We start from the raw sequence: 25,068 nt of genomic DNA on the forward strand, positions 1-25,068 counted from the left end.
CTATTTATGGCTTGTTGACTCCCAGTTGGAGAGACTCTCTCTCTCACTCCCTCTCTCTTTCTCTCTCTATCTCTCTCTGGGTGAAGGGGAGGGTTAGGAGCGAGGGGGAATGAGGGGCTCTCAGACACGGCTGTGGCGAAATAAGAAATGAAAGAAATCGATGGGGCCTCGGAAAATGTCAGCCATGGCTGACCTTTGCAGCCGGTCTCCTGGGCAGGAGAAAGGCAGGACTCTGAGTGCATGATACAGGGAGCAAAGGAGGGAGAGAGAGAAGGGGGTGGGGGGGTAAGAGTGGGAGAGAAAGAGGACAGGAGGGAGGACTAATAGAAAGATAGGAAAACAGACAGGGAGGAGATGGAGGATGAAGAGAGAACAATGAAGGAGGGGAAAAGGAAAGCCAGATGAAGGTAAGAAAAACCAGGAGGAATGTGAGAAAAGAGTGTTTCCCTGCAACAACACTGCCAGTAAAGACAGAGAAGGATGTTGGGAGAGGCAGACTGCAAAAGATGGCAGAACAGAGTAATGGAATGTGCAAGAGAAAATGGATGCCAAGGGCCACACAGCCCAGCAGTACTTCAACTCAGCAAGCAAAGGAGAGAGTGAAAGAATGTAGAAAAAGAAAAAAAAACTGAACAGAAAAATAGGATAATATATAAATAACTTAATATGCACTCCTCCTCTCCCTCTCTCTTTCCCTCTCTTCCACGTTGTCTTTCGCTGCTCTGAGTGCGATACCACCCTGGCCATTTTTCTTTAATTGTATTCCTGGCTGATTTGACTGGGGCTTCACGCTGTGATAAAAGAACGGCGCCGCAGCGGCAGTGGGCGTCCGGAGCAGGAGAGAATCATGGGCACCTTTCACCGCTGAATAATCAGTCTTGCTGCCGCCGGATCCCCAATCAATCTCACACTGGCCCACTTTCATAATTACAGCCGGCGAGCGGAGGACACCTCCATCACACTGCCACCTCGCTCCTACTCAGCCCCCCCCCCCCCCCCCCCCTCCCCCCTCCACCAACCACCAACCACCGCTACCATTCCCGCCCCCAGCCCGGTCGCAGCGGCGGCAGCCATACTCTGCGGGCTCCTTCGGCAGTCACTCCTCCCTGAGAGGCCAGCTCACCATGGAGCCGTGGCAATGAAACTAGAGGGGGGGGGGGGGGGGGGGGGGGACGACGACGGGAAGACAAGAGGGAGAGTGGTTCTCACAGCGAGAGGAAATTTTACTCGACTTCCGTTCTCCGATATTTTTTCTTTCTCTGATGATTGTACTTTCTGTACTCGACCAATTTTTTTGCTCTGCTTGTCCTTTTCGTTGTTTAATTCTGTCTTTTCTGTCTCTCTCTCTCTCTTGGGTTGATGAAGGAGTGATGTGAAAAGGAGCCATGAGTGAAGATGGCCTCACCGCCTTCTCTAGACCTCACCTTCGTCTAGCTCACCTTCAGTGCCTATCTATAAGCTCTACTCCAGACCCATCAGAGACATTTGACACTGGTCTGGGGCCAGTTTGGTATCTTTGGCAGTGACAGTTGACGGCAAAACCCAACTGATCATAAATCAGTGACTAAGTATGGACAGTAACCCGAGAGGCACCTCCTGCCAGCGAGACCTAGCCAGACAGTGCATTTAGCTCTTTTGACTTGAGCTTTATGAGAGATGGCAGCTCCTGGAGTAATCTCCTACAGGAAAGTTCGATCCCGCCACTAAGACAAATGAACCGATCTGCCAAACCCTCTTCCTCCACTCATAGCCATTAGCATTTCTGCCTGTGTGCAGCAGCATCAATCATCCCAAAACAACGGTCATTTGGTGAGGACTTTTTCCTCGTTGGGGGAAAATGGGCAGTCAATATCAGGCAATTTCAGAGCGTTCATCCTTTTCATCCATGAATGTTATATTAACAGGAAATAACTTCAAATAATTTTTCTTTGAGGGTGGGGTTGGGGGTGCGACAGATGTCAAACAGGTCCCTAAAACTGATAAAGACCCCCCCCCCCCCATCCGACTCAACCCTCCTCTAATATCCCCCCATACTTCCTCTTCTTGGGCTGCCTCTCCTTAAGGTAGCTAGCTGCCCGTTTTAATTGGGGTGTGTACGGGGAAGAGGGAAGGACGCCGAGCAGCGCTAAGCCGTCCCGGCCCTTTGATGAGCAAAGTGTGCATTAGAGTTCTGAGGCAGCGGGCCTCTCGTCTAAGCCCCTGCTATCGTTCCTCATTCACCGCACACGCTCGCCGGGAGAGCAGCTTCCCTTTGAACTTCCTCGCCGCGCCGCTTTCAAAGCCAGGAGGAAAGGGAGCAGCGCAGAGAGGAAGAGACGGGGGAGAGGGAAAAAGAGGGAGAGAGAGGGAGAAAAAGGGTGTGTATGTGTGTGTGGGGGGGAGTCAGGGAGAGACAGAGAAGGACACTTCAAGGTGAATTTAATTTCCACATCATTTATCCCCCCCCCCCACGCATACACACACTTCACAAGTAAGCACATGCTTTCAGAAAAATGACTCCCCAATGCCACAAACATCCAATGCACTGCCATCCCTGCTGTCTCCAACTCGCTACTGTATGTGTGCAAAAAGCAGGGTCTCGCACGTATGTAGTTAAGGCTGTATGGTCCTCTCACCCACAAAATGTCTGGGATTTATCCCAAATGTCCTGGATTTATTCCTGGCATATGTGTAGAAGGTATGTGAGAGATTATCATACTTCCCATGCTCTCAATCACATAAAATAATGTACGTAGGTAGGGATTGAGAATATCCATAAAATGGCATTCCTTCAGTCTTTGCCATCAAGCTACACCTGTTTTTGTTTCTGACCTCTGTGCACTAGCTCCCGTTCCTTTGACTGTTTCACAAGCAGAAAACTGCACTCTGTGCCCCATATTCCAGGAAGAACTGCACATGGCCTGTTTCCATGCTGCTCGACAGCCTTGCCGAATGCTGTGGTTCGTTTCAAAACACACGGGCTATTGTGCAAGACATTTCCAAACCATCTCAGAGTCTCAAATTGTTCTTTTCAAACAGAGCGACAGAGTTTTTGTGTGAGTCTATGTGTTTGTGTTTCTGTGTATCTTTGTGAGAGAGTGTAGGCGTATGTGTGTGTGAGTGTGTGTGTGTGTGTGTGTGTGTGTGTGTGTGTGTGTGTGTGTGTGTGTGTGTGTGTGTGTGTGTGTGTGTGTGTGTGTGTGTGTGTGTGTGTGTGTGTGTGTGTGTGTGTGTGTGTGTGTGTGTGTTGTGTGTGTGTGATGGGTTCAGGCTGGGCCAGTAGGACCTGTTCCGTCAGAAGCAGGCGCGGAGCCCCAGAGGGAGTCTGCTGAGGCTAGATGTGGTGCTTGTGAAACCAGTGTGGAGTGTCTGTGGTGGGGGGCAGGGGGGGGGGGACCGGGACTTGGCTGTGCCCTGGCAACTCTCCCCAGAACACAGGGCAGCCAGCACTTACCAGCGCACGAGGCTTCTCTCTCTCTCTCAACTGCCACTTACTGATGACAGGTCGGAGAGTAGAGAGAAGTCTTTGGCTTTGTTGCCAGCTTCTGTGGCTCTCTTTGTTTGTCTCATTCTGTTGCTTCTCTTCCGTGCTCTCTCTCTCTCTCTCTCTCTCTCTCTCTCTCTCTCTCTCTCTCTCTCTCTCTCTCTTTCTCTCTCTCTCCCTTTTCTGTCTGTGTGCGGTCATTAGCAAAGGCACAAAGGCATGTCTGACCACCCAGGGTGCCGAGCGCACAAGCCATGCCCTTGTGCCATAGCCAATGCTCTGCACCCAAACCTCTGGATTTGGCTAGCCCAACACATTTCACCACTAAGAACTGCCCGCAGGACGCCAACACTCACAGCCACTTCAAATGCCGTTTTCTCTGGATACTTGAAATGGAACAAATTTTGCGCGGCCACGAGAAATAAAAACGCACATACAGAGACTAAAGTCAATTTGCGCGTCTGTATCACACGAGAAACTTCTTTGCCGCGGGATAAAACAACTGGTATAATACACATAAAAACTTGAATAAAAAAAACACGGTGAAGTGATTGCAACCGCCTTAATTCAATTCCAAACAATCCAAGCTCATATGAAGAACATAACACCCCCCCCCCCCCCACACACACACACACACTCTTCTTCATCTCTCTGTACGTGTTCTTCTTCTCTGTCAATCTCATGCGCTCACATCCTGACGCCTTGGCAATTTTTTCCCCACCAACAAATCAGCCATTATGTGGCAGTAATAAGGGCGCCGTAATGGATGCGTCGCCTCGGAGAACAGCCAGCACCCCATTAAGCAGGCCTCTCTCAGTCGCTCATTCAGTCGTTCGCTCTCCCGCTCCCTCGCTCTCTCTCTCGCTCGCTCACTCCAGCGTTCGCTAGCGCGTACCCCTGCCATCAGCCGCTCCTCCAGAATCACTCATCGCCCTGTTTCCCAAATGGCGGGAATTTACATATCCTAATAATGCGTGTGTACTTTAAGGCGATCTGTTTGTTCTTGCTGTTTTCACGCTGGTGAATGAGTACATGTGTGTGTGTGTCTGTGCGTGTTGCAGTGTGCGAGTGATGGAAAGCTTGAGTGTGAGTAAGCGGCAGACTGTGAAGGAATAGGTGTCGGACTGGAGCTGCTGTATGAACGTTTGCCAAACAGAAAACCACAGATGGACTCCGACAGGTGCTCCAACAAATGCTGCGCAGAGGGGGCACCTGGCTCCATAATCAACAGGTTTCCCCATCAAATGACCTGGCAGGAGAGACAAAGTCATCACACTCTACATTTACAGTTGTTCGCTGACATCACACAGCAAATGTCTTAGATCCCTTTCTCTTTTCAGGAACACTTTGACTTCCAACACCAGCAATGGTTTGTGTGGTGCAGTGGGTGTTCTGTTTTGTTGTACAATGTCTCTCCATTCTAAGAATGACAAAGAGAAGGTCAAGAGAGGCCCACGGCAAAATAAACCATGCCCCTCCTTTACATCTGTCTGCAGAGAGACCGACGAAGGGAAATGAGAATTTTCACTGCCACAACAAAGAGTATGCCTTTCCCAAGTGGCTTAATGCAGGAATGGAAAAACATAAGGCAGACATTTAATTCACAGAAACACTTTGGCTCTCTGTTTCATATCAAACACGGAAGAGGACATAAATGAACCCACGGGAGCCACAAGGTTGCATGTTAATTGATTTACTATAATTCCCTGACCATTAAATAAACGGGCATAAGACGCGTTCACAGGCTCATTAGTGTTCAGAGCTGTCTACACAGCAACAAGTATCATCTTAGTAGTCACCAAGCAGGAAGAAAGTAATGAATTTGGAAGAAAAAAGGCTTATTTATGTTTTACTCTTTTCTTTTTTCATGGAGTGCACACACCCACACATACAGCTAATGTCGGGCCACACACATACACAAACAGGGACACGTATGGGGTACGCTTGTATGGGGTCTTCAATTTTTTGACACCCTCAAGATAAATTGAATGTTAAAATATCCAAAGGATTAATCTTGATAGCAAATACGGACACATACTTCTAACACAATCCGCCACCCCACTGGATGAACAGCTACACTCAACAGTCCCACTCCACTGTAACTCCACCTCTGGCAATGCTCGACCCCAACAATCTCACACAATCCACCTCGCAATGTGGGGATGCAATTTTCAGGTTCAGCTCAGGCCACAATCATTTTAGTGTTCAGTGCCAACAGTCACTGCCACTACGACATCTCTGCACAACGCATTTCATAACCATGGTATTCATGCATGCAAACATAGGCAGTTAGAGGAGATGTATATTTGCTGGATGAGCTAATTATTGTGAGTGGCTAGGAGTGATGAGAAGCGGTACGGTCTGTGCCAGCGCGGCACGATGCTCGGCTCTCTCCAGATGAAGCGCCGCGGCGGGGGCGGCGAGGCCGCCTATCTGATGATGGCAGCCGAAGGAGTAATACAATGCAAATTTGTTCCATGCTGAAAGTATAATTTAGGAAGACTGAGCCGCACTGTCACTCGACGAGACAAGCTCACCTTTCTCTATTGAGTTAGCAGCCACCGCCTCTGGCAGCTCGCTACAATGAGAACCGCGACCGCGCCTCACACAGAGGGGGGAATAATTCACATGAACAGGAGGCAAACGCATGCAGACACACACACACACACACACACACACACACACACACACACACACACACACACACACACACAGTCACACACACACAGACACACTGGCAGGCACCAGGGACTGAGATTTGATGATAGACAAAAATGCTAAGGTGAAATAGCACACAGCTATTGAAATAGAGGGGGAAAAAACCCTGACAGAAGAACAGTTCTGAAACCCATGTACTGTATATGCGCACTCACACACACACACACACACACACATTCTACACTCCAGCTGACACAAGCACACATAAAAAATATACCTGAAAGTGAAAGCAGCGTTTTTATAAACAAACAAACCGACACATACGTGTTGGTATACACACACACACACACACACAATTCTAAAAACAATGAACAAATAGCTGGCTGAGGACAGTAAGGCTACAACAGTTGGACCATTGCAAGTTCACTCTCTTAACACTTAGGCAGAGGTGTTGTGACTGAGGTGTCAGTTGAGAGAACAACACTTTCAGTGGGACGGGTAGCTGTTGCTGTATGCCCATGACATGCCACACACCCTTAGGGCAGCCTGGCGCCAGAGACCAGCAGCTCCAGCTGAGGGAAATGAGCCCCATTTGATCAGGAAAATATCGAAAGAGAGACAGAGAGAGTGAGATAGAGAGAGAGAGAGAGACAGAGACAGAGAAAGAGAGAGAGATATGAGGGAGCAGTTGGATGAAAGAGACAGAGGGCGACAGACAGAGAGAGGGGGAGTGAGGGAGTAGAAGTGACTGTGTTAGAGACAGGGAAAGAGAGAACGTGGAAGAGTCTTTGAGAGTGACTAAGAGGAGGGGGAAAAGGGACAGTGAGGGAGAACGTGACAGAGAAAGAGAGCGAGCGAGTGAGAGAGAAAGAGACAGCGCGAGAGAGGACAGCTGTTGGAGGGCTTTATCTGTGGGCCAGGCCCCGACAGATGGGCACAGGCTTCTTGCCGGGCTCGTTGCCACGGCAATGGGGGCCTTGACAATTGCCGGGCCTTCTGCTGGAGCTGCCCACCGGGCCGACCCCTCCTGGCACGTCTGCGAGCAGAGACTGTGGGTCCTGGGGGCCTGATGGAGGGAGGGATGGATGGAGGGGGGAGGGGGGTGGACTGGGTACCCACTGGGGAGAGCTGAGCCACTGGGAATAAACACAGCAGATTGAACAGAGAGGGACGCCTCTCTCCCAAATCCATGGCCTTCTGTGAACCCCAGCGTGTCTGATTATTAGGCACTAGGGTGTCGGCACACGTGCTGAACCCCTTTAAGCTAGACAAGCGTAAGCTAGACCAGAGTGACAGTTACGTGGCCAAGGGTTTCTTTTCACTGACTGCCCTTGTGACAGAGTTACTGAGTGACAAGGTGTCCCAGACGCTTATATAGTAAGTGTCACATAAAATCAGCACTTTAATTTAGTGAAGAACTAAATATGAACTTTCTTGTAAATCCTACATAAACTAAAGGGTTACCAAATACAATGGAACAGCTTTTCACTCTGTGGTGTAACACTCCCTTTAACCTCGAAATCAGGAATGTGAATCTAACCAGTGATATGTTTAGAGGACGACTACACACAGACTTTGAAGTCAGTGAAAAGTGAAGGTGATCTTGAGCTGACAGCAGTGTTCTCTTGACAGGCAGGCGTGTGGGAGGGTGGGTAGTTGGGAGGAGGTGACACTTCATCTCACCTGAGAGGGGAGGAGAGGGCCAGAGGTACGGGGGGTGTGGAGTGGGGGGCGGAGGGTGCTACTGGAGCAGAGCTCAATATTATGTGATCCTTAACTGGTAAATGCTCACCTCCTATTTTTTGGGATTTTACATTTTCACAGAGAGGTGCAAATGCATTTACGATTTCTAACAAAGAATTTGACCGAACACAAACAGTGCTTTCATGAACACGGTCACAGAAATGTGTGCACCCACAGAGAGAGTTCATTTGTAATAAAATACAAAACCAATGCCAAACCAATGCCAAAATGAGACACTAACATATAAACATTACCGTGCAAACCGCTATGATCATTACCCTGCGCTCTCTCTGTCTTACAGACACATGCTCAACATTAACACAATACACACACACACACACACACACACACACACACACACACAAACACATCTCCTCCCATCCTCACCCCCTTTACATCTCTCCCCCGCCCATCCCCATCCTCCCCTTGAGGAAGAGGAAGTTGTATTCGTCAGCGGATCGAGCCACTCCACCCCCCCCCCCCCCCATCCTCTGTTACATAACGGTCCATTTACATGCTGCTGCACTTGTCTCAGGCCGAGGCTGGATTAGCACCATTCATTATGGCTCTGGAGCCCAGTTTGTCAATACCGCGAGGTGAGTCTCCCGGGCTCCGGAGAGCCGCCTTTGTAGCCGCTACAGACACAATTAAACGCCACTAAATGGGCTTACACGTCAGGCGACCACACCGGCAGATATATGCATGCTTTTCCTCCTTCTCTCTGTCATATGGACACTCTAATACACAAGTACACTGGCATAGACGCATACAGAAATAGACCCATGCTGACCAAACACGCACAGGCATGAGGACACATAGGCCTACACAAATAGACCTATACACACCAAACACACTCAGAAATATACACTCTTAACCAAATGCATTCCACACTGACAAAACAATCATCAGATGCATACTCTCGCACCAACAGATATACACAAACTACGCATAAACACCGGCAAATGACTGGAGATGCCATGTATACAAACTAGAAATGCATTTTTTTCGCAGGAAAATGTGAAGTGTGATTGCTCAACAGCAGCAGGGGATCATTAACCCTTGCCCAGCAAATGACAGATTATACAGCCATAACACTGATTATTATAATTATATAATCTGGTATGAGCATACAGCACACAGATTAAGAAAACAGTCCTCAACATGACTTGACAGTCTTCATTTATTTTGTGCAATAAGGAATATAACTTATAAATCTATATTGTATAAATCTGTCTATTTATAAGTTCAAAATGTAAGGTGTTAAAGGACTAAAGAGTTACAAAATTCTACCCATCCTTCAGGCTTTAAGTGTAAAGAATGTAAATTGATACTAAGATTACTTTGAAATCCTCAGCGTAATTGTCACGGAGTTTGCTGGTACAATAAATGTAGAAGAAGGTACGGACAGTCTCGCTGTTGGAAAAATCAGAACATTTTTTTGGATGCAGCAGATAATATACTGAGCACTTAAAGAAACTCTAATCTTTAAAAATGAGTCTGATGGTTTATGGTGCATGCTAAATATAATGGATTATTTTGTATTTGATGTATGTAAATGTATGCTGATATTGGTCACTTTGCCAGCTATGCCGGCTACCATCAGTCCTAGTGCTCAGCTGGCAGAGCAAGTTACATCACAATAGGCTAACATTCCACCATTCATTTCAATGATACAAATTAAAATAATAAAGAGAACGACAGGGGCCATTGTAAACATTAATACAGTACAAGAGCGTTACACGGGATCAGAACGGGCGTGTCAGAGTTGGAGCGGTGTTGATATCAAACTTAACAAGAGCAATAGTGTGATTGCCTACACATACTTAAACATGCAGAAATAAAAATGCAGTACACACCCAGCCATATTAATATAATTAGATACAGTACATATACACATACATTAACATGCAAAGACACCTGTACAAGCACACAATCGACTACATACATGCGCGCGTGCGCACACTCACACTCACACTCACACACACACACACACACACACACACACACACACACACCACATTCATTCACACACACCACATTCACTCACACCCACAGCTGGCTGCAGGCCAGGATACCGGCTTGTTGGTAATAACACACATCTCTCTCTCTCTCTCTCTCTTGCTCTGTCTCTATAAAAACCCAGTACAGCACCTGAGCTGGCTCTAATAACTCTGACTGGCGGGAGACAAGATTACAGCACAATTACACACACAGCTTTCCCCAGCCACGGCCAGGACCCCAAACTTATTGCTTATAAAGCTGCACAACACACAATCTGGCAAAAACATTTGTAATCTGGCTCAAATCAAATTGTAGCAACCCACTAGAGTGACGTGCTGATGCGTCGACCAAAGGAAATAGCAATCAGGTGGTGAGGGGGGAAGACAAGTATGTGCATGTGTGTGTGTGCATTACTCTGAGTAGGTATGTGTGTGTGTTTGTGTGTGGAGAAGGATTTGTGTGTGTGTGAGTGCATATGGGTTTTCTATTTTTGTACATGACTCTGAGAGTACACTGTGGGTGTGTTTGTGGGTGTATGTGTGTGTGTGGGGGTGTGTGTGTGTTTGTGTGTGGGTGTGTGTCTGTGCATGTGTGAGGGAGAGAGAATGAATGTGTGTGTGTGTTCATATTTCATATGTCCTCTCTCTCAGATGATGCCATCAGGGATCCTTGAGATCAGGCGGCTCTCAAGATTAGGGTCACCAGCATGTGACACGAAAGGCCACGAGCAGCCACTGCCTGAGCAGGGGTGTGTGTGTGTGTGTGTGTGTGTGTGTGTGTGGATGTGTGTGCACTTGCGTCTCCTTATCGCCATGACAGCGCATGTCCACAGTCCTTATGCACCGCTGCCTGTTTAACTGGCGCTAGTGACGGGTCACACTCCAAAGGTCAGAGAAGGCTGTGAAGGCAGTTGTCTGAGTCACTTATTCACACACACACACACACACGCACACACACACACACATACACATACACACGCACACACACAATTACACGCACACCATCATATGCCATGTCACCCCTACAGTCACACTAGGTGACAGCAGATGAGTAGAATTTAATTGGCCTGTTTTACGGACATCATTTGGCTCTGGTGACCTTGTAGTAGAGTGAGGGTGTGAATATGGTGTGCACCTGAGCATGAGGAACGTAACATTAACAAAAAGCTCACAAAACCTCTACAAATACACTTTGATTTCCACCCTCAGCTCAGAAACACTACAGTCAAGCTGAACCACTCATGTTGTGAGAGGGAAATGCAGGAAACTCACTGAGAACGGTCTCAATCTCAAGCTTCATTTTGAAGGGGAGAAGGTAGAGGAGTGCAAGTGAGTCGAAATGAGCCAAGCAGTGAGAACGCACCCCAGGGCCGGAGGCAAGCAACACCAGACCTTGTGGTTGATGATCAGATGCCTTTTAAATGATTTAAAAGCGCTGATTCAAATTAGATATTTTTTTCTTTGTAATGTTCATCCTTTTGCACCGCCTCCCAATCCCCACGGAGATACAATATGATTTATTGTGGCATAGTCTGAGGGGAATGACACCATGCAATTATGCATTCATGCCTTTTTCTGGATGTGTGTATGCCTGCATATGTGTATGAGTGTGAGTGTGATGGTGAGTATCCGTGTGTGTGTGTGTATGTGTGTTCGCTGGTGTGTCACTGTTAACCATTTCCTGTTCAGAGGCAGATGAGATTACCCCTCTCGGTGAGAGAACAGGCAGCTCACGTCTCGTCCGATTTCACAGAAATTCTTCAATTAGGCCAGACAGAGGCAAGGCCCAGCGTGGCGGCTGTGTGTTGCCGTGGTGATCCATTTAAAGGCGCCCGGTGTGTCGTGGCGGGGAGTGTGACAAGCGTTGCGCTTCCTGTCCCGGTGTGATAGCCTCTCTCTCGAGGACGCCATAGCTGAGGACACAAGTTCTGCACCGATCCGAATTTTTGAATAAAAAGCAGAGAAACCAAGCGCTGCATGTCTTTAAAAAGAAAGTGGGGGGGAAAGCAGCACAGAGGGAGAGCAAGAAACAGAGAGAGGGGAGAAGGAGAAGTTGTGAGCAGAGTCCTGAATATGGAGAAGGGGGGAAAGTGTCTCCCAATGGAAGGGAACGGCCTGGGGGAATCACTCCTTCTCTCGCTCTCTTTCTCTGCAACGTTCCCACAGCGTTCCCACAATGGTGCTCGCACTGGAGCAGCTACTAAAGATAGAGAGGCTGTTATTCGCAGTGTGATCCTACTCCTTACAGCTAGAGAGAAATGGTAATAATGGCAAATAAAAAAATTCAAAGCTGAAGGATCTAAGATGAAAGGGAAAGTCATAAAGGCTCACTATTGAGGACTATTATTATCTTGTGCCATAAATGAAATCCTACTGGAAAAAAATATGCAGTATAGCACAGAATATTATCCTGCAGGTCTTACAAACACCAGCTCTTTCCATGGAGAACAGAGGGAGTTCATGTCCAACCAAAGGAATTACAAATGAGAGAGAAACCATCAATGCCGTTCGCATTTTGTACATGCCTTCTAGCGTTCCATGGAACCAAATGTTCAAATGTTCTTGTGATTTTTGATGTGAAATTTGCAAAGGAAAACAACCGGCCCTCCCTAACATCTGTACATGTGCCAGCGTTCAAGAGAAGACAAAAAAAGGAGATCTAGGCTTGTTTGTAGTTCTTTCTTTTTGGTGAAAGCAATTAGAGGCCTCTCCTCTTCTTTGTGCCACAGCCAGATAAAAAGCTACTTTCAAAAACTTCCAAATTTTGCCAGCAGTATCAAACTGAGATGAAAAGGACAGGTGGGGGAGAATAACAATTGCATTGCCTCTCCGGCGGACTATTCAGTGGGGTTTGTGAAGTGTGAGTGTGGATGGCTCCAGACTCGCTGGAAAGAGTGCGGTTCACTGGCTTGGTAAGAGAAGAAGCAACCTGAGAAACCGACAACAAAACAACAACAACAAAAAACAGCCCAGAAGATTGACAGCTGAGCGCAGCTGCGGCGCCTGAGTGAGCTGGGGTAAAAAGGGGAGGGCAGTTCCCTGGAGCCCAGGATCACCCCCTTGCCACCCTGGGCGTGCCGTAACCGCGCCAACCACCCTTTTCTGGCCTATGGGGTTCGTAGGGCCCCCTCAGCACACTAACATATCAATCATGAGCCGGGATGAGGACCCCTGCAGGTAAAGGGAAAACACTGCTCCCTCCCGCCTTTCTCCTTTTCTTAGCCCCCCAACCCCCCCCCCCCCCCCCCGGCCCCCACCGCTCTGTCTGTCTCTGTGTCGGGCCATGAGGAGCGATTTGCAGCAACAATCCTCCGCTAATTCCCTCTCAGCGTTCATGAAAAATGTATCAATACCAAGACTGTCGGGAAATGCAGATTGCTGCTCCCGGTTCCTCGTGAGCTGGGGCTCCGCATTAATGCGCGCCCTTTCTTCACCTCCATACACACCCCCCCACCCCCCTCCCCTCAAAAAACACCCACCAGCTCCAGCATATCCCTTTCTTCCCTCTTTCCTCTTCCTCTCCCTCACTCTATCTCTCCGTTTCTCACTGATCATCCTTTTATGATAAAAAAAACACAATGTACTGTGGGCATGAGTGTGGCGGATCTCTATCTGGTGGTCCGTCTCCTCCCTAGGGCCTGTAGGAAAGGATGATAATTCAGTCCTCAGGCCCATCCTCTCGCTGGCTGTCTGTCTCAGCCCTGCCTCCTGCATCCTGCATCCTGCCTCCTGCCTCCTTTAGTACAACAACCCAGATCATGTTTTCCCTTTTAGTCCCATAGACTACTTCTCTGTGCCCCCCCCCCCCCACCCCCTCGAACAGGCCTGCGAGTCCACAGTTAGTAAAGTACTGTTTTGAGCCTGACACACTATTTGCACACCCACAAACAGACTTCAAACAACACCCAACAAATTACATTCCAGCGTGCAGCCTCGGGAAGGAGATGGTGCTTGGGTCCCACAAGAAAAATGTTTCAAATGAGCCATTTTCAAACGCATTGGAAAATTAAGTGAGAATTTAGGATCTTTATGAAGGCTGCGCCGTGGCTTAGGAAGGACTCTTGCTCTAAATGGCTGTAAACAGCGAGTAAATGGTGGGGAAAGGAGAGATTGTGTTGCCGAGGCGCTAATAACCAAAACGAGCAATAAGGCGAGCGCGTGGAACGGGGCGCTAATAATGTAGCAATAACGCCATCAAGACAATCCTCCACTGAGCACGTGTGCCTTCCAAAGGAGACCAATCTCCCCCCACCCCCCTAACACACACACACACACAACCCCACCTCCCCTCCCCTTTCCCCAGCCGCTGTCGCCATGGCAACCCTAACAGTGCGACCCGAACTTCAAAGACAGATGTAATTTCAGACTTCCAGCAGCCAGAGGGAGCGGTGAGGAGAAAAAACGGCCCCGCTGCTCCCCGATGCTGCCAGCTGATGATGAATTATAAAAATATCCAGGAAGGTTACGGGGGTGGACCATACCATCGGCTCTCCCCCCCTCCATTCCTCTCTCCTTCTCCCTCTGTCTCGCTCTCTTTTATTTATTCCATGACAGCCGGCAATGTAATGGCTATATTTACTGGACCACGCTGCTGGTGTATTCTTACAGTGTGCTGGGGAAGGTGTCAGAGGAGCTGCTGAAAGAAGCCAGCCTGCTATTCCCCTGGTGGAACAGACAAGAGAGAGAAAGAGGGAGAGAGAGAGAGAGAGAGAGAGAGAGAGGGAAGGGAGGCAGGTGATGGATGAGAGGAAAAGAGGTAAGACTGGGGCCCTTTCTCTGCACCTCTGTCGTATTCTTTCACACGGCTTCACGTGCGGTGACACGCACATGCACAAAGAAGTGGTCCGAAACAAAGAGAGAATTGCCTGTGCCTCAACACTGGCTAATTAAAATGGCTGCTGGTTGATGTGGGGCTTGCTGATCTGAGCACTGCCAGTGCCAATTTAACTCAGCGCCACTGCAGTCTGAACCAGCACAATTCTCCATCCACACAACACAGCGCAACACAACATAACACAGCACAGCACAGCACAGCACAGCACAGCACAGCACAGCACAGCACAGCACAACGTAGCACATCACAGCACAACAACATGCATTACTATGATTGGCTGTGACACTATCCTCACTACAAATCAACCTACTACCAAAATAGCCATATCATTATTGTACAACTAACACACTCTAATCACTCATAAGTACACACACACACACACGTGCACACACACAGAGGTAAAAGCCTTCTTGTGCTCTTCAGCAGAGGGATTGTAAGCCCACTCTCCCCTCTCTGCCTCGCTCACATTTTCCCATCTCAAGTTTACAAACACACACACACACACACACAGACACACACACACACACACACACACACACACACACACACACCACATGCACACTCCGTTCCTGCTTTCACGTCACCTCAAGTTTACAAGGCACTAGTTTTACACACGCTCCAGTTTGACAATAAAAGACTCTGGCGCTCGCTTTCCTCTAGGTGTGTGTTCTCCTCTCCTGATGGGAAGTGGCTGCTGGCACTTTCTCCCTCTCTCCCTCTCTCCCTCTCTCCCTCTCTCCCTCCCTCCCTCCCTCCTTCCCTCTCTCTCCTTCTCTCAGGAGATCAGAGGGAAGAGTGAAAGGCAGAAAGGAGAAAGAGGCAGGAGATGAAAAAAGTGTAGGAGTGAGTGAACGACGGGGAGAGGCTGGCAAGGAGAAAGTGGCTAGAGACAGACAACGAGAGCGAGAAAGGAGGAAGAAGAAAGAGATAGAGAGAGACAGAGGGAGAGAAAAGGAGAAGAATGGAGGGGGGGGGGGGGGTATAGAGAGGCCCTCTCGGCACATGTGAGAGCTCACGTCAACAGCAGCCTCCTCTCCGCTAGCGAGCTGGGCTGCAGGCGCCAGCAGCTCTGCACTCTGTTTGCTTAACCAGGTTCAGCCATCTCCTCTCTCTCTCTCCCTCTCTTTTTTTCCCTCTCCCTCTCTGTCTGTCTGTCTGTTTCTCTCTCTCTCTCTGGGACTGGGAGGCATCAATGCTTTCTGGCTGCCTGGTGTGGTAATTTCATCCTCTCCTCCTTCCAGCGCTCCCATGCCCGTTCTTTGGCTAAACCGTCCAGAAAACACCCGCTAAAGATAACACACTGAATCAACATTTCTGCTGGGTTTGTTTCTCCTTCTTCTACTACTTCTTCTTCTTCTTCTACTCCTTCTTCTTCCAGGTGCAAAAGTTGAGACGTGAGGAAATGGGAGTTTAGGGTTGCAGCTCATTAGCTTTCACGCCAAACAATCTGAAGCTGAGGAGTGGAGGAGATCATGTTCAGAGATAATAACACTCTGCTAGGAACACATATCACTCCATCGGAGGAGGCAGGCAGGAGGCGAGCCTGGGTCCCTTCAGAGTGGGAGTCTGTGAGTGCGTGGGAAGTTCACTCTCTCTCCCCCGGGGTCCTGTCCCAGACATGACACCTTCTCTCAGTCAGACACCCCCATCTGAACTCGGTTTGGCGTTCACAGGGATTCCTGTACGTTCAGCTCGCCTGACCCAAACATCTACACTCTGTTCCCAATAGAGGTAAACCTTGACCGTTTGGAGGGAAAATGGCATATTCAATTTCTGGAACAAACCCAAAAATGGTGGGTCCCAGGGGTCACTTACTGCAAATTCTTAAAAGACATTTATTTATTTTAAAATGTATATTTATTTATTTTAAAAGTATCTATGAAATGGATTCACATTTGCTGTAATTGTAGTACTATGAATGTGTGTCTGTACATGTGTGTGTGTGTGTGTGTGTGTGTGTTTGTATGTGTGTCTGTGCATGTGTGTGTGGCTGGGGCAGGTCTTATGGCTCTCTCTGGCCTCCTTTGTCTTTCCAGCAGGGACCTCCATCGTCAGGCAGCCTCCAAAGGGGTCAGAGCCCAGTGCTGAAATGACAGCATAGTGCAGCCTCTCTCTAAAATAAAGCACATGCACTGGCCGGCCTGAGCTCCAAGAGAGAGCCTGGTGACACAGGGAGACAGGGAGAGGGGGAGGGAGGGAGGAAGGGAGGGAGAGGGGGAGAGTGGAAGCGGGAGGGAGGGAGATGGAAAATCTTATTCCGTCCAGCTGTGCCCTGTCAATCTCAATCACAGTGACATGGGAGTGAGTGGGGTGGGAGACAAGGGACCGGGTTGAAGGGGGGCATAGTGAGAGTGGAGGGGGCTGTCTGTGTTTTCCTCCAGATGAAAAAATAAATAAACAGGGGCCAAACACAAGTACAGACACAAGGTGTGTGGTGGGTGTCAATCAGTGTGTGACAGCCAATGGAAGTCTTGTGCACACACATTAGTCTCCTCGTATGTCTGTGTGATTGTGTGTAATGTTGACTTTAAGGGTAACACGTATGTGAAGAAAGAGAGAGGCTGTGAGACAAGCAGAGTGGATTAAAAGAGTGGAGAGGAGCAGAGCATGTAGCGACTGGTAAGAGACACAGGATCTCTCTGTTTTGGGTTGGGTCAGGATGCAGACGCTGCTGGAGCCAGGTACTACACAGCCAGGAAGCGTCCAGCAAGCGTGCTATAGCTTACTGACATTAAATATGACTCTCCCCCCCCCCCCCAAACACCCGTATAAATACGCACAAACACACACATACACACACACACACACACACACACACACACACAGTCACAAACACACACACACACACACACACACACACACACACACACAGATGAGGCAGATGCCAGCAAGTGAGCATGCTTCTTCACTCATGCCATACAATTATAGAGCCACACGTCCATCAATCAATACATGCGGGATCTGAGGTGAGATCTGAGGTGTCCCCTGAAAGTTTCAGCAGTGCCAAAAATGAACGTAGAAATAGAACAGAGAGAGAGAGAGAGAGAGAGAGAGGGAGGAAAGGGCCTGAAATCCCTCCAGATTAGGATCTAGCCTATATGCTTACAGAGTTTGGAAATAATCCAAAAACGCAAAAGGACCCTGGGGCCATTCTGGGATTAAAGTAGCTGAATTCAAATAAATCTCCAAAGTACTGAGGGCTTTCACACTCTGGAAGAGGACTGACACATCAATGAGTCTCCTCATTTACAAAAAAAACCCTTTTATGAGCTTCAGAGAGAGTGGGAGAGAGATGGAGGAGAGCGATGTGGGGAGAGCGTGAGGGAGGGAGAGAGAGAGAGAGAGAGAGAGAGAGAGAGAGAGAGAAAAAGAGAGGAAGAGAGAGCAAGAGAGGTTAGTAGGATGGGAAGAGACCAATATGGTGACGGTACAATTCAAAAGATGAGTAGGTAAGGAGAGACACAGATCAATAGATACAGATAGACAGGTCATGTTGATATAATAAAGATAGAGATAAAGAAAGTGGGAGAGAGTGAAAGAGAGAGAGAAGGGGGGGGGGGGGGGGTCTGAGACAATAACATGCGTATCAGCCATTTCTGCTCCATCTTGACAAAGCATGCTAGAGCCTCGTTCTAATTAAGCCAAATTACTCTCGGAGCCAGAGCCCTGCTCCGGAATATTCCCTGTGTACACCTTCGCCGTTCTGGTTGGCCTCACAAAATATCCTCAATTATTTCTCCAGTCAACCTCCTTAATGATTTTTATCTCAGCAACTGTAAGGAAAACGAAAGGGGGGTGCGGGTGAGGTTCGTCTGGCGAATGCTTACTGTTGCAAAACCTAATTTAATGTGTCCTTTGTTCTGCTTGTGTAGGCAGGCCAGTGGACGTTTAATGTGGATATTAGTATGAAGTGGCCAGTGAAATGTGGGTCTGCCCAGGCAAACAGAGTGAAATGGAACAAAAGAACACCCTGTGTTTGTGTATGAGAGTGAGAGCGAGGAGGAGGGAGGATCTACACCGTCTAATTACACCAAAGCGCTTCGGTCCCTGCCTGAGTGACAGCGCTCTCCTCCAATCTAAGGCTGACAACAGCCAGGAAGCTGAGCAGGAAGCAGAACAAGGGAGGGACGATGGAAGAGACAGAAAGGGAGGAGGGGGAGAATGAAGAAGAGGAGAGAGAGAGCCACAGAAAGCGAAAGAGAGAGAGAGAGAGTGCGAGTCAATAGTCGTTAGCACTCATTAACAACCACTACCTTTTTTTCATCTATTTTCAAAAAGGTAGAGCAAATAGTCTTCGGTTATTTTGACATAGCTACTGTGGAGAGTGGCTAGCCTGAGCAAAACTGGGCAGAGTTCAGAGGTAAGAGAGTGTTGGAGAAATCAGAAAAACTTTCCCATGGTTCACGTGACTCAGGGCTGACACGTCTCCCTGATAGTTGCGGATGTTGGATGATGCCTTCTTACACCCCAGAATGACACCCAGCCATAAAAGAAGCAGTACTCTAATGGGGGCTGACATATGTAAAATACATTGCACCTGTATCAACAAACGCCCTATTTAGATTCAGCGTATTAACATGGCATATTAACATCGTCGTGTTTGTGTGTTGGGACAAAGGAGATTCTGTTTCACCTGCCTTACATGTGTGTGTGTGGGTGTTTACAGCATGTTTGTGAATCAGCCCTCCGGGTCCATTTAGACAGAGGTGACAGATCAAGTTGGAGGCACAGCGAAGAGAGACGTGTGCACTGGGTGCAGCCACGCTTCCAGCCCCGAGTGGCTGTCTGTCATCCTCTCAGGGTTCAGGAGGCAACGCGCTCGCAACACGTCCAGAGGAGGATACTGTGTGTGGAGGCTGGGCCTCTGAAATGTAACTGGAATGTGTGATCGTCACTTGTGTGAACGAGCAATGAACGTATCCTGATGAAGGGGAGATTTCAAAGCTGGAGAGGTTCTCACATTGAGGCAGAGACATGTTACTCTCAATTGGAGCTAGATTGGAGAGCAAGGATCCCACCAAAGAGCACTTACCTTTATACCTCCCTACTTTTCCCCCATAAGGGATTGTGTGCTTTTCAGAAACTACAGCTTTTTATGAAAAGTTTATTTGAATACAGATGTGTTGTGCATAGTGTCTAACAAATAAACAAATAATAAAACAACTCAAATTTTAATACCAAAAACTGGTGATACAGGTGTTTCCCTCTTGAACACCACCTTCCAATCCATACCCTCATATAGGAAGCACAATATCAGGGTGACAGGGGACAGGGCGTGTGCTGTATGTACACTGGACAAGACACTCACCGGTAGGCTGGAGGGGCGGTCCTGCTGCAGGGGGCCCAGATCTTCATGGCTGGACTTCCCAGAGTTCCCAGCAGGCTGGCTGCTGCTGCTGCTACTGCTGCTGCTGCCACCGCCACCGCTGCCTCCTCCTCTGCTGTTCCCATAAGCCTCCTGCGAGACCTCCTACAAAGGGGAGAGAAGAGGAGGAGAGTAGAGAGGGGGAAAAAGAAAGTGAAGGAAAGAATGAGAGAAGAGTTTGAAGTTGTTTTGGTTCCCTGTTCTTCTGACAAATGTATCGTGCGTGCAGGCGAGCATCCTTTGTATAGCTCAGTTTTCACTGGATACACTTGGATGAACTGAGCTCTCTGGTAAAAAAGGAAAAAAGGGCAGTGACCCCTTTTCACTGCTGATGAGGTCTGGACTTTAAAGACAAAAAATTGTCAGATTTACACCTGAGCTCTGCTCTCCTCCATACACACATGCGAGAACGTACACACACGCACACACGCACACACGCTAGTCATCAACCATTCCCCAAATATCACCTGCTATCTCTGCACACAGTCTTTTGACCGTACACATGCACACACACACACTATTGCGCCGGGTCACCCATTGGACACTTCCCGCCTCCTCCAGCTGAACCATCAGTGAAAGAACCCCCTGGCTCACTTGAGGCTCGAGGAGCTCCTCTGAGACAGCGTTTGAAGCCTTTATTTGGGGGGGGGGGGGGGGGGGGGGGGGGGGGCACTTCTTTTTTGAACTCCCCATTAGTCTCAGTAGGCTAAACGACACTGACAGAGCAGAGGCGGGAAACTCATTGGGCTTAATTATATTAGCCGCCTCTTTGCCACCTCTCCAAAGTCAGATGCCACAGGGCAGAGAGGAGAGAGGAGCAACAAAAGCCCTTAACAGCGGCTTCACTGTATGCTGCATGTTAGATTACTCAAGTCGGTTCAAAAGGAGGGTGCTGGCGGGATGAAACAGCCAGCGAGCATGCCGACACACACACACACCCACACACACACACACACACACACACACACACACACACACACATACACACACACACACACACACACACACACTCACACAACTAAGACAGTGACCACAGCTGTGTGTGTGCGAGGTTAAAGGGCAGCAGAGCGGAGGGCCTGACCAGCAGAGGGGCACTGCATAGCCCCAGGGAGTTCTCTTTGGATACGCCAGTTGTCCCTCTGCATGAGTCTCTCACAGGCTCCCTGCTCTCCTTTTCTCTTTCTCTCTGTCACACACACACACACTGAATATCCAGCAGGACAATAGCTGACACATGCTGCTCCTGCCTCTTGACACACGTGCTTTGGGGGGGAGCTCACATTGTCCATGAACCTGCAACACAAAAATTGGAACCACATGACTGTCTGGCTGCAGCCAGAGGAGAAGTGCAGGAGAGAACAAAACATGGTGGACAGCAGCAGGACTCCTGATGTGATGTGAGGGCAACATCAGACTTGTGAGCTGTTAAGCAAAAGTCAGGTTTGGAAGCACTTCATCTTTGAGGCAGGCACTGAAAGGAACACTGATCATGCTCACAGACCAGTCTGCACAAACACCTCAGGCGATGCACCCCTGCTCCGGAATTTCGTAATATTTGGTTTTGTAAACTTGTCTTCTCATTGCAGGGTATTTCTCACCAAATATTGCTTCCCAGAGCACCAGCAGTTTTTTATACTGAGGTTGGCACACTATTTTATATGGATGAAAGATGATGGACAGATATATTTAAATTATTGTATATCAATGATCGTATCATTAATTTACATATTATGAATGTATATATTTCCCCCTATTTGTGTAGCATATAAAATGAAAGGCTTTATGAAGCGAACATTTTCACAGGTGGTGGAACTGTCTCATGACATCACTTGCCTTTGTTCTGAGTTGGCATTGTTCTGCAAAAGCAAAGCCGTCTTCCACATACTCTCTCTCTCTCACTCTCTCTCTCCTTCTCTCTCTCTTTCTCTCACTCCCTCTCTCTCTCTCCCTCACTCCCTCTCTCTCTCACACACTGACTCTCTCCCTCTCTCCATCTCTCTCTCTCCCTCTCTCTCTCTCTCTACCTCTCTCTCTCTCTCTCTCTCATGAGTATGAGCCAGAGTTTAGACAAATTCATTTGTCTTCATTACATTCACCTGAGGTGCCAAATCAAGATTTGTTTCCCTCCTTAAATGAATCCTAACGTTCATAAAGCAGCCAGCAGGGAGATGCCCTTGCATCAGAGACGGCTCTTTCAACTCCACCGAAACTCGGCTACTCACTGGCCACGAGCCCAACAACTGGATTTTTATGACCGCCGCGCAAGACATTCATCTGGGTTATACTTGTAGTAAAAATATACAGCACTTCCCAACATAAACAATCAGGAAAAGAGGAGGGGGAGGCTCAGGCGGGCAGAGACACACAATGAAGCGTGGCTTGGCCCGGCCTCAAACAACATGTGAACATACACACACACACACACATACGCGCACACAGGTTCACCTTGTGTGCCGCTTCCACTCAAAACAGAGGAAACTCCTCATACGTAAGCCAAATATTTACTCAGGCAAGTGTGAGTGTGACTGTGTGTGTGTGTGTGTGTGTGTGTGTGTGTGTGTGTGTGTGTGTGTGTGAGTATGTGTACGTCTGTGTGTGTGTGTATGTCTGTTTACTCAAGGGGAATGCCATGAGAAGTGGATAAAAACAAGGTCAGTCTCTCATCACTGTTTACAATCTGACATCACAGTCACCTACTTTCACTTTCACTCCAGCCAGATCATGGCCTCATGTGCTCTCTGAGCTGTGAGGAGTCACTTGTAGGTCATGCAGGGGGGGGCTGCCTGCTACCCCACACTATATCTACTGGCCTCTACTTCACTGCACTGCTTGAAGGTTTTGTAAAGATTGAAAGATTGAAGACCGCTAACTTTCCGTGGTCAATCCTTTCATTATTTACTCCAGCTGCTGATAACTAATTCATTTCACCCAGTGAATTCAGGTCCTGTGCTACGCCTTCACTATTGATGCCACAGCACTGTATTCAGTTGGACAATTAACTGTGATGCTGGCGTTGTGAGAAAGTCTATATTCTCCATTGGAATAATGTGTTGCAGTGTGCCTCCATGGAGCAGTCTCAGATTTCAGGCCAATATGTGCCTTGTCTAATTCCTAAGGGAGGCAGTATAACTGTGTAAGATGTTTTCTTTTGATCTCAAAGCCATTTTAATGATTGTGTTACACAGATCTCCAGACCTTGTATTACCGCGAAGGTTAACCAAATCAAAATACCTAAAATACCTTTAATGTATAATATATGATACCTTTACCTTTCAGTAAAAATAGCAATGATCAAAAAAAAAACAATAACCCTGATTTAAAATATGGTTTTAAAAGAAAATGAAAGGAGGAAGTTTTTGTTGGAGAATGCTACGCTGTAAGAATGTCAAAAAAGTGAGAATTTAATTGCATCACAGGGAGGTGTGTAATTCTGAGGAGGCGCTGAGCACTTTAAATGATGTGATTCACGATGCATGAAAGAGGTCACATTCATAGACAGACATTGAGAGATAAGATTAAATAACACATCTTCAGCTACCCATGCTAGCACATAGCCTATATGTTTCAGCAAAATAAGTCTTCCATTCATCTTACTCCATCTCATTTTTTCCTTTCACCCATCCCTCTTCCCTTACTCCTTCTCACACAACCACTCATCCACCTCCCCCCCCCCCCCCCACCCCCCACCCCCAATCCATCTATCCCTCACTCCCCCCCCGACTCCTCATGACTACCAAATGAATTAGTCATTCCCACACCTTCGGATGCAGATCTCCGCCAAATCTGCCATTAATTCCATTAATATTCATTAAAAATTAAGCTTAATTGCATGTCTTTAAAAAGCCCTGTGGCCCTGGCGCATCCCAGGGGCCCTGGAGGACAGTCATTTCTGATTTAAACTGGGCAGCTCTTCCAAGCTTGTCAGCCACAAATATAAGGGGGCGCCAGGCTTTTTTATTTTTTTTTTGGAGAGGGGGGTGTTTGGAGGAGTACTTGAGAGAGACAGATAGTGAGAGAATAAGAAGGAAAGAGAGAGAGAGAGAATCACCATAAGAGGTAAACACAACACGTGAGGCAGGCAGAGGAAAGGAATGCTTGAAAAATGGCACTGGTACTGCACCAATGTAGCACGACAGCATTTTGAGCTTCAAGTTCCTTTCAGATCTCCCCCTAGTGTGTGTGTGTGTGTGTGTGTGTGTGTGTGTGTGTGCATGTATGTGTATATCTATGTGTATGCACTACTCCAGTCAAACAAAGTATTTTTAATGGCTTTCTTTTCTCTGGTAAAGAAAAGCTGGGACAACAAAACAAAAAAACTGTTTTAAAAACACACACACACACACACACACAAACAACGGCGTCGTCTGAAGCCAAACAAAAGTGTCTCAGTGAGATGACAGATTACAAGGACGGCAGTGGGAGATGTGGCCCATCCATATTCATGCTCCCCTTGCGTCATTAGCTGAGACAACAATGGCACTTCAAATTGGAGTTTCATAATTGAAGCAATCAGCAAGTTGCACAATATTGCAGGATGTGGAGAAGGGCTGCCAGCGAGGACTGGCATGTCTTATTAGCTCTGTGATGCTCCAAATCAAGGGCCCCGAAAAAAAATAAAAAAGACATCTTTGATCACAGGAACCTTCGGCACACGACACCCTCCTTTCAAAAACACAGAAAGAGAATGTGGGTGATTGACAAAACATTTGAGTTCTCCTCCAAACCAAGCGTCTGTCTATGTGTAGCAGCGTGTATTTATTAATCCAAACTCATGCTTTTTTTTCTCCCTCTTTTGCCCCTGAGAGTGAGGAGAGCTTGAAATAGGGTGACTGCCTGGTTGCTCATATTCCTCAAGTAGAAAAAAAAAAAAAAAAGATTTATATATAACATTTCTTCAATAGGTTGTCCTTTTTTCCTTCACTGGCTCCAGTTGTAGTAGGACATATCAGGTTAGAAATGACGGGAGTGGGCTGTGTGTCATGCTTGGCTCTGAAGCAGTTAAAGT

At 47.8% G+C, this 25,068-nt stretch overlaps 1 protein-coding gene across 1 annotated transcript in view; it reads right to left on the minus strand.

The window, feature by feature from the left end:
- Positions 1 to 25,068, minus strand: part of LOC308374576 (AT-rich interactive domain-containing protein 1B-like) — a 147,741-nt gene that overhangs the window by 88,355 nt on the left and 34,318 nt on the right. Inside the window, exon 4 of the mRNA XM_080850375.1 lies at positions 20,007 to 20,168. Within this exon, the coding sequence (XP_080706501.1) occupies positions 20,007 to 20,168 (162 nt within the window). The remainder of the gene's footprint in view (positions 1 to 20,006; positions 20,169 to 25,068) is intronic.

Source organism: Sprattus sprattus, assembly GCF_963457725.1.
Source record: "Sprattus sprattus genome assembly, chromosome: 13".
Classification (NCBI taxonomy): Eukaryota; Metazoa; Chordata; class Actinopteri; order Clupeiformes; family Clupeidae; genus Sprattus; species Sprattus sprattus.